Here is a 10,343-nt window from a genome sequence, read left to right as displayed (position 1 = left end):
TCTTCTCATATATTTGATTCCACTTAATCCTGTAATCTCAAAGTGGGGTACAAGGTCTCAAGACCACTGCTCTCGCCAAGAACTTTAATATTCAAAATAAATGTTCCTCAATATGCAAATTGATTATTAACCCATTAGGTCATATAACATTTTACACTAAATAATCACTACAATTGAAGCAAATTAGAGCTCCAATGGTTGCAAGGGAAGTGTCAAAACATAATAAGAAACTTTTGTGATCAGTACATCCATTTGCAACTATTCGTTTGCATCCTTAATGGAGACTAGAGAGTAAAGACGCAAATCCGAAGAGAATAGTATTGTAGTCTCACTGTCTACATTGAACGGCAAAGAATTGGGGAAGACGAGAAGGTGAAGGGCTAATCTGAATAAGGAATTTCAACTATCCATTTATATCCCTAGTGGAGGTTGAAGAATGTGAGTTGTGAATCTAAAGAGAATTGCGTTATGGTCTCATTGTCTACATTGAACGACCGAGAATTTAAAAAGACGAAAATTCGAGAAGGCTTGCTGAATCCACTACCCCATTAAGATTGATGTTCGAAGTGTCATATTTGAAATAACATAGATATCCTCATGCATCCTTTTTTTTAGTACACAACCAATGGGGAGGGCAAGGATTTTCTTGAGCAATCTTGGCATTATAAGTTACAACTCCTCATTGTTTTGATTATTATTTTGATAATCATGTGGTAATTAACCAATCTAATTACAGCTGAATGGTATGCAGAGACTCCCCTGGATTCTTCTCATTCTTGGCCACAAACAACCAAAAAAGAGATGAAGACATGGGTGTTGCATGATCGATCTTATCATCTTATAGTTTGGATCGGACTTTCGCGATAAGCTCTCTTCGAAGGATCTTTCCTGAAGCTGATTTTGGAACACTACTTGTGAATGTTACTTTACGCAATCTTTTGAAGGGAGCAACCTGTAAAAGAAAGACAATTTTAACTGAGCTGCATGCATAAAAATTCAAATATTTGAGCATATAGAAGAAGTAAACATGCACATAAAATGACTTCGTTCCCCTCTTATGTACCAAACCATACTGTCACAGCTCATCGGTGAGCTCCTCCTCTATGCCGCTTGCTCAGAGAAGCCTAACCCTAATCATATGCAAAAAGGTTCTCTGAGCCACTAGGGGAGGGTTCATCTCTCTCTCTCTCTCTCTCTCTCTCTCTCTCTCACATATACAAAATGGCCTCGTTGCCCTCCTATGTACGAAACGGTTCCATCACACCTTATTGGTATCTATGCCGCTTACTTAGAGAACCCTCTCCTTATTCATATGGGAAAAGGTTATTTGAGCTGCAAGGGGAGGGTACGCTAGCAACTTCTCTCTCTATCTCTCTCCCTCATATAAAATGGCCTCGTTGCCCTCCTATGTATGAAACAATTCCATCACATCTCATTGATATGATCCTCTATGCTGCTTGCACAGAGAACCTTTCCCTTCTCATATTTTCACTTGACCTCCAATGATATAACCACACGCTTACAGTAGTACGGGACAGAGGCTTGTGGAGCAAGCCTGGGCTTATAATCCTACTCATGGGCTGGGGTGAGCCAAGAACTATAAGCCTCACTCAAGCCCAGGCTAGGCTAGGAGCATAATACAATAGATGAGGCCTCACTCAAGCCCAGGCTAGGCTAGGAGCATAATACAATAGATGAGGCCAGCACAAGGCTGGCCCATCTAAAGCCCAATGTTTAACCATGAATTGAGAGCCCTTTCAAAAAGCAGCTGCCTAAATCTCACAACAAAGTGAGGCTCCTCTCTCTTCACAATACCCAGGGGGAAGAAGGGGGGGGGGGGGAACAAAGTGAGGCTCCCCCCCAAGGGTTTCACAGAGTCAAAATGGAAAATGTTGGATAGTCAAGATAATATAGGAGCTATGGATGCATAAACAAAAGAACAAAGAAGAAGTAGAACACAAAATTTCCCTTTACCTGCTTCGCGATAAAATTTTGAACATCTTCTTCTCTTAGGGAACTGTTGGGTGACCGGACAACATACGCAATTGGGACCTCACCAGCTTCATCATCAGGAAATCTACGAGGTAAAATAATGTTCTACAAATCAATAACTGTATTAAATAAGTCCTTATAGACATGATGTTTCAGGATTTATCAACGTCTACAACTTACGGGATGACAACCGCATCTAATATCTCTGGGTGAGTAAGAAGAAGTCCTTCAAGCTCAGCTGGTGCCACCTAACAGAATCAAGGATATAATCAAGAACAGGAACATGTACACGCAAGTTTCAGAACTTTTGTTACTTTACAAACCAAACTATATCAATACATCAAAATCACCCAAACACCTTGACACAATAGAGAAGGGCCAAGACTCATGAAGACTAGATCTGTTTTTAAAGTAGTTTCAATTTTGAATACAAAATTATAACTATTATAATATAGGAAAAGGAATTAACATATTTTCTACATCCTCCAGTCCACTGCCCAAGAATTTTAAACGAACTCCAAAATGGTAACAGTTGAAATATAGGTCATCATGCAACAACTGAAAAGAAGCAACATAGATTCCTATGTAAAAACCAAACAAAAACAAAGAAACCAAATCACAGAAGACAAATGAAAGAGCAGAAAGTGATTAGCAACAGGATAACTCTTAAAAATAATGAACTTGGCACCCGCTAACTTAAATAAACTTAAGCTGTTTTTGGTATGCATTCTAGATCAATAATGTATTTTGAGATAATAAAAAACAGTGAAAATTATCATCTGAGAATGCATTATCGACCTTGAATGGATGCCAAACGCTGCCTTAATGTCATCTAAGGTAATTTGTAAGGAGTATTCAAAAATCAACCAGACAACTAAAATGAGAATGCTGATTACATAGAACATGCACACCTCTCGCAAGTAGGACTAAGAAACAATAATAGGTGCCCCTCATTTACCTCAGGTGTGCTGCGTCACTTTGAAACGTATAAGAAAACTCAACTTCGTTTCCACCCCCCACCCCAAAAAAAAGTAAATAAATAATCAGCAGAGGTTTTCCACAATGCCATAGTAGAAACTGCACCAAAGAGAGGGTGGATTTGCTTAGTCAGGAACTCACATTTTTTTAGGAGAGAGAGTGTCAGTGTGGACCCCATGGCTCATTATGTGAGAGGGCATGGGAATGACTCCCCACTCCGACGTCGTGGAAATATATTTTTCCTATAAATAAATAAAAAAAAAAGGCCTTCTTATCCATAACTCAACTTTTTACAACATTTTAAAGAGGTCCAAAGAAATTACAAGGTACTATAATGAAAGAGAATATTGGATGATTGGAGATACTTATTGGAGGTGAAAAGCTTTAATATACTTGATTTGAGGACTACCTTTTTTTTCACTCTAGGAGGAATTCTTCTATCATGGAGCAGAAAATTTGATTTTCCTCAGGAACATGATAATAGTGTATTTCAACCTACACTGGTTACATTATCTAATTTGATGGAGCGATATATGGAAGCCAGGTTCAAACTGTTTTAAATAATTTGCATATCCTTTGTTATATCTAAACAGAAACAAAACAAAATGAGATGGTCACTTGATCAGAAAGAAAAAATTTATTCCCACATATTAGTGATGCCATCTGTAAGGAGTTGAAAACCAGGTTTGTTAATGTTCTACACTGTTCTTCTAAGAGAAATTGGTGGGGAAATACTACTAAATCAGGAAAGTATCAAACAACGTCATGCTTCAAACATGTCCTCCATGTCCAGATTACATCTTCATAATGGAACACGTAAATTTTTAGGATGATAGAATGATGAAACAATTATCAGTTCAAACATAAAGTGATAAACAATCTCCAAGTAATAATCTCACCTGGAATCCTTTACACTTGATGAGCTCTTTTATTCTATCAACAACAAATAACTGTCCTTCTTCGTTGAAATATCCAAGATCTCCGGTGTGTAACCAACCTTGATTATCTAATGTCTCTTTCGTGGCCTCAGGATTGTTGTAATAACCTGATGAAATATAGAAAATTAGAATTGAAAATGAGTGAATACCTAAAGAATACTAACAACCACAAAAGTTTATACAAAGCAACAGCAAAATAACATACACTGTATCACAAAACACAGTCCCTAATGACCAAAATTACAGGATTTACTTCAAGGAATGAAGCTATAAAACAAACACAAGAAGTAAAGATCCTCGGAGTTTGACTTAAAAGTGAATAAGTTCTAACTCAATACCTTGCATTATATTTGGTCCTCGGAGCCATACTTCCCCTAATTGATTGGGAGGAAGAGGCTTCTGTGTTTCTACACTAACTATTTTCGATTCAAGTCCTGAAGCAAGTTGCCCAGATGAACCAGAATTTCGAGCTAGTCCTCCATTTGGATTCTCTAATGTTGCAACTCCACATGTTTCAGTCAACCCATAACCCTGTTGAAAGACCATATCAGAATTCATATCAAAGCAAGACACCCCTTTTTAAACTGTAGAAAGATCTCCAATTTTATTGAATCAAAAACTCTAAGAAATCACAGATTTTAAAAATGCTTACTTCTTCATCAAATTTCTATGATTTCAGCTAATTCCAAACTGAATCAATTCAATCAGAATCTATAAAACCCATTCCCATATCCAAATCCAGATACTTAAACCCTGTTCTTGATTAAAGCAAAATGCAGTAATCCAAAAAAAAAAAAAACTCTAGCTTCAAATTGATTGGAACTACACAAAAGTACCTGATAAATAATGGCATGAGGCAAGTTCTTGGAACACTCCTCCATTATCTCCTTACTAAGAGGAGCCGCACCAGAACCAATGTGCTTGAGAGATGAGAGATCGTACTTCTTCACCAAACTCTGCTTGGCCAGAACAATCATGACTGGTGGAACTACAGACATATGGGTCACCCTATACTTCTCCACTGCTCTCAAAACCAATTCAAAATCGAACTTCCCGAGGGTGACAACCATATTCCCCTTCTGCAACTGGGAATAGACAATAATGGACAGTCCGTATATATGAAACATGGGAAGGAAACAAAGAATTTTATTGTGCATATCGCCGGCGAGTTCCTGGTCGGCGGTCACAATGAGAGCGGTGGTGATGAAGTTCCGGTGGGTAAGAACAACACCTTTACTCGTCCCAGTAGTGCCAGAGGAGTACAAGAGCGCCGCCGTATCGGTCTGTTTGATCGAAACCTGGGGCAAATCCGAAACGTGTCCGGCAAGGGAGACCACGTAGGAGAAAGGCGTGATCCCGGCACGGGAGACAATCGGCGGCAAATCATTGACCGGACCCAACATCACCGCCGGCAGACCGAAATCTTTGACTTTGTCCCAAAGCAGAGGAACAGTGATGACGAGCTTAGGATGAGAATCTTTAATCTGTTTGGATAGCTCGCCGGTGGTGTAGAGAGGATTGACAGTAGTGGCAATGGCTCCGAGAGCGACAATGCCAAGGAAACAGAGAGGGAACTGGATGGAATTAGGAGCGAAGATGAGAACAACGTCACCTTTTTTGATACCTAAATGAAGTAGACCATGAGCGACCTTGGCGACCATTGTTTTGAACTGGGCAAAGGTGAGGGTTTCGCCGGAATCTGCGTCGGCGAGGGCGAGTTCGTCGGAATAGGAAGAGGAGTTCCTGAAAAGGAAAGGCACCATAGAGAGGTTTGCGTCTTTGGGGTAGACCACGGAAGGACGAAGTGATCTGTATATCCCATCTCTTCCATAGCCTGATTTCTCCATTGTTAGTGAACTCAGAGAACAAGAGAGAGAGAGAGAGAGAGAGTCTGGCTTCTCTGTTCCTGTGAGTAAACAAGAACAGTTCTTGATAGGAGAGAATGTAATTTCTCTCTATATGATAGGGATTTTGAAACTACTCTCCTATTATATCATAATTTACCTTTTCAGGGTTTTCAAAACGTTGACTTTTCTGTTCTGGTAATATGTAAGCTTCAGGTGAGGAGGAGGAGGAGGGAGAAGAAGGAGAAGATGAGTCGGACGAAGATGACGGTGAGAATGACGTTGCCACTATGAATACGTGGCATAAGGTAGTGCTTACACGAAATCGCCAAAACTGATGAGTTGTGACCCTTCTTCACTTCTGTGGGGTCGAGTCAGATTGACCTTTTTTGTTTTTCGTATAGGCAATTTTGTAAACTTCTCTCCTTTTAGTCCCTTTTTTTAGTTTTTTCCTTTTCCTTCTGGAACATGGTCCCGGAGACCGATTCCAGTCAATTTTGAATTTCGATTCAAATCGACCGGAATCATCTAGATCCCGATTCTGGGTTTTCAAACCATGATTCAGGCTTAGATAGGATTTTCAGAATCCTTTTGATTTTGTTCTTGTTGCTTCTTTGTCTATAAATAATAAAAACAATTTTTTTTCTATTTCTGTGTTAAGAAATGATTTTTGAAATTATAAAAATGTGTTTGATTTTTTTGTTTTTTAAAATGTTTCTTTTAATAGTGTAACTGGGTTCAAGACACAAGCAAAAAACACAACGTTGCAGGTATGTAGCTCACGAGTGAAAACGTATCATTGGAATTCCAAATATGCTTCGTGAAGATGAGCTTAAAAAAGATGAAGACAGTCTAAAACTATGGACTTCGAACAACCAGATTGGAATCGTCGCTTCTAGATAACGAAAACTTTCAACAATGAATTAATATTAGGGTAGGTTAACGAAAACTTTCAACAATGATTTAATATTAGATTATATTTTATCAAAAAAAAAAAAAGTGAAGTTTACAGGTCACACAACACGAAGGTGATATGGAATCTAATGGTTCATAGATCAAGGATATGCCCACCTCCATCACCTCTCTACAAACTCTCATCTTGTAATGGTTTAACACCAACACTTTGGGCTTTTCTTAAAAGAAACTTTTATTTAACTCATTTATTATAGGTTGTTATTTCATATGGAACTATAGAAATAAAGTTGTACGTGGTACCACTACATCAAACCCCACCAAAATAATACAAAATATTACCAATTAGACCCAACTAAAAGAGGCGTCCCCCACCCAACCCCATACCTCCTCAAATCTTGGACGGCCCCATCACCAATTCAAAACCATAACAAATATATTTTAATCTGCTCTACACATAAATTAGACTCTCACAATATGTTTGGGTGGGCATATTGCATATTTCACTATCATACTTGTATCTAACTTATGGCTAACCATGTGTCAACAGGAAACCACACTAAACCACACTCAAGCCATTGCGAGGGTGTTCCTTTACAGGATAAGCAACGCCAAACATGCTGATTTGAGAATCAAGGAAGTATGGAGTGATAATCCGATTTTAGGAACCCTATTAAAATCCCCTAACCCCCTCTCATGGCCTCTAAGACTCTTAAGTACCCTCTCCTTACTTTTAGATGTATATAACTTAACTACTAAAATGTGTTTTAGATTGCGATCAAATGATGAGAGAGTGATATATGTAAATTAGTGGGCGACTATTACTATTATCACCCGCACCCCTCTAGGCTATAAATCTAAACATGTTTAACTCCTCGTTTTGTTTAATGTAGCATCTTTTCTCAAAAAAAAGTATATATATATATATATATATATATGGAAACTGAGACTCCGATTCGGAGACGCAATCGCATGTGATTCCGTTGATTCAATTTTGAATTGGTTTGAACAGAATCGGTGGGAATCAGCTAATTTCCATATTTATCATTAAAATAAAATAAAAAAATCTCTCCCCCACCCCCCTAATCTGCCCTATTCTCTACAAAACTTCATAGTAGATTTTTTATCTCTGCCCTCTTCCCTGCAACTTTTCTGTTGGAAAGATGTTAACTTAACACAAATGTATTTTTGTGTACATCATTATTCAGTATTTATATCCTATTTTTTTACATGGCATGTGACATGTAAATTTGATTGATTGATTATTTACCAAAATAAGAAACAAAATTGATTTAATTGCAACTGATCAGTGAGTTGATTTTGTAAATGATCACTGGGTAAATCACTTTGTAATCTTCGGCTTGATTATACTTAATCATGATGCATTGTATGCTTACGTGTACATTGTTAGACTGTGATAGGTTTAAGCGACATGGAGACTCATCTCTTGATGGTTAATACATATAAAGTCTGTGAAGTCCTACCATGAAAATGCTTTGTGTATATTGAGTGTTGATCTTTGTGACTAATATTCCATTGTCAATGATTTAATAATTATGGAAGTGCACAAATACCTATAGAAATGGCTCCCTCAAAGACAATATAGCATTGTCCCAATATGGGGGCCAATGGGAGCACCTGCAAAAGCATCAATAAGTGCGGGATTTCTAACTTTTAGGAGTGGGTTAGGTCAATTTGACCCTTTTTGTGTCTGGGTGCATGGGCCACACTGCCTTTTAGGCTCATTTTCCCTTATTTATTAACATAAAAATGGAAAAAAGTTCTCTTTGCCACTGGGGTGGGCTATGCTAGTACCTGCCTCCATCTCTTTCCTCTTCACATAAAATGACCTCACTACCCTCAAATGTATGATACCGTTTTGTCACACCTCAGAGAATGCTCCTATATGCAGCTTGCTCACAAAACCCTCTATTTATAATATTTGTCCCATTTTCAAAACCATTGTTATGATTTGTTTTATGGAATATGAAGTTTTATATTTGTATTCTCCACTCTTATTTAGGGACATAATATTAATTTACGATTGAACCCTATAGGTGGGCCATCTCCATCCTAGAGATATATAAATATCTCAAGATCACACACACACACACACACACACACACACACACACGAGCGCGCGAGCGAAAAAAGAAGAAACTCAAGATATCGAATTGTATACTTATCTAACTAGGGTGACCACCCTAATTGTTTATGATATCCTCGATACTCAAATCACGATATTTTATGCTTATAATAATTTTTAGGTTAAACAAAGTGATCTAATAATGTAAACTATGTTCATACACATGAGGAAGTGGAGTCGAGGCATGAGTGTCTTTGCACAACATGATTCTACTTCCACATATATGTGGCCATACCCTTATTTTTTTTTTTTTTTCTTTTAGGAAGTAGATACTCTAAACAAGCAAAGTACTTTATACTCTCTCACAATAATTTCTTAGCTATAATAATCTCATGTAAGAGGGTATACAATCATTGTTGGAAAATCAGGTTTTGTGACTCGACTCATCCTCTTTAAATCCTAGTGAGTCGGAGCGAGTCACAGAAACCAGGCGAGTCATGACAAATTTGTCGTTTTATGGTTGTCCTTGTTGGCAACCCGGCCATGTGGTGGTGATGACGTGGCCAATTTGGGTGACGTGGATGAAAATGATAATATAGCAGTGTCCAATGTCACCAATGAGATAACAGAGCCGCTTGGTATGCATGGAGTGGTTTGATACATCCTTAGTATGTGATGCGGGTTTCTGGGTCAAAACTGAAAAAAATTGACCTATTTATGCTCTGGAACATTTTCAGAAGTAAAAATGACATTTTTAAAAGATCATTTCTCCATGAAAAAGACAGATTATAATTTATCTAGTCTAGTGCATCTGATTTTGTCACATTCTGATACCGTATGAAGAAGTTACAGCATTTGTGGCAGTCGAGGGCAATTTCGGCATTGAAGATGAATTTTTTAAATGAATTATTCTCCATGTAACAATACGAAAAAAATATGATATTTTTAATGGTTCTGATTTCATCTCATTCCGATTCCGTATGAGAAAGATGTGTCATTGGAAAGATCTAGGGGTATTTTGGTATTTTTATATGGCTGAGTCAGATGATCGGATCTTCTGAAAAGTTGTAGAGAACCCAGTCGCGGTTCCAACGCACTTTGTTTTATCTCAATCGGATATTGTATGAAAAATTTACATCTATTTCCGTGAAGTCAGTTTGAAAATCAAAACCAGAAAACCAACAGTAGCTGTCGGCCAGTGGGGGATCTTTTAGAAATTTGGTTGAATATTTGGAGGGTTTCATTGTAATTATAAGAATCCAGGGGCTGGTGAGTGATTTAAAGAACTGGGTCTTCATTAAGTGTGACGCATGTGCATGGTACGCCATGCATGATTCTCTTCTTTAAGATCTGATCAGATGTAGTTTAGATGAAGCCAATCGGATGGTTGAAAACAGTTTGTGCTTTATGGAAAAGCATTCAACAACACCATATGATGTGTCAGCACGGACCAATCCGTGATCGACAACTCGCCTGGCACTGATGCAGGTGCTGACGGCTTACGTCAGCAAATGTCATGCTAACATCATTAAGATTTCAATCCTATGGTTCTACCTTTTTGTCCGTTATTTAAATCCGACAGTTAATATTAAT

At 38.0% G+C, this 10,343-nt stretch overlaps 1 protein-coding gene across 1 annotated transcript; it reads right to left on the bottom strand.

Annotated features, from left to right (window-relative positions):
• Positions 1–525: 525 nt before the first annotated feature.
• Positions 526–5,972, bottom strand: LOC122058254 (probable CoA ligase CCL7). Its single transcript, XM_042620857.1, has 6 exons — positions 4,745–5,972; positions 4,247–4,439; positions 3,870–4,015; positions 2,173–2,240; positions 1,975–2,077; positions 526–952 (listed from the first exon to the last, which is right to left on the bottom strand). The coding sequence occupies exons 1-6, from the start codon at positions 5,753–5,755 to the stop codon at positions 839–841; spliced, it is 1,635 nt and encodes a 544-aa protein (XP_042476791.1). The 5' UTR covers positions 5,756–5,972; the 3' UTR covers positions 526–838.
• Positions 5,973–10,343: the final 4,371 nt, after the last annotated feature.

This window comes from Macadamia integrifolia, chromosome 12 (assembly GCF_013358625.1).
Source record: "Macadamia integrifolia cultivar HAES 741 chromosome 12, SCU_Mint_v3, whole genome shotgun sequence".
Classification (NCBI taxonomy): Eukaryota; Viridiplantae; Streptophyta; class Magnoliopsida; order Proteales; family Proteaceae; genus Macadamia; species Macadamia integrifolia.
This window is presented reverse-complemented; position numbering and strand designations above follow the sequence as displayed.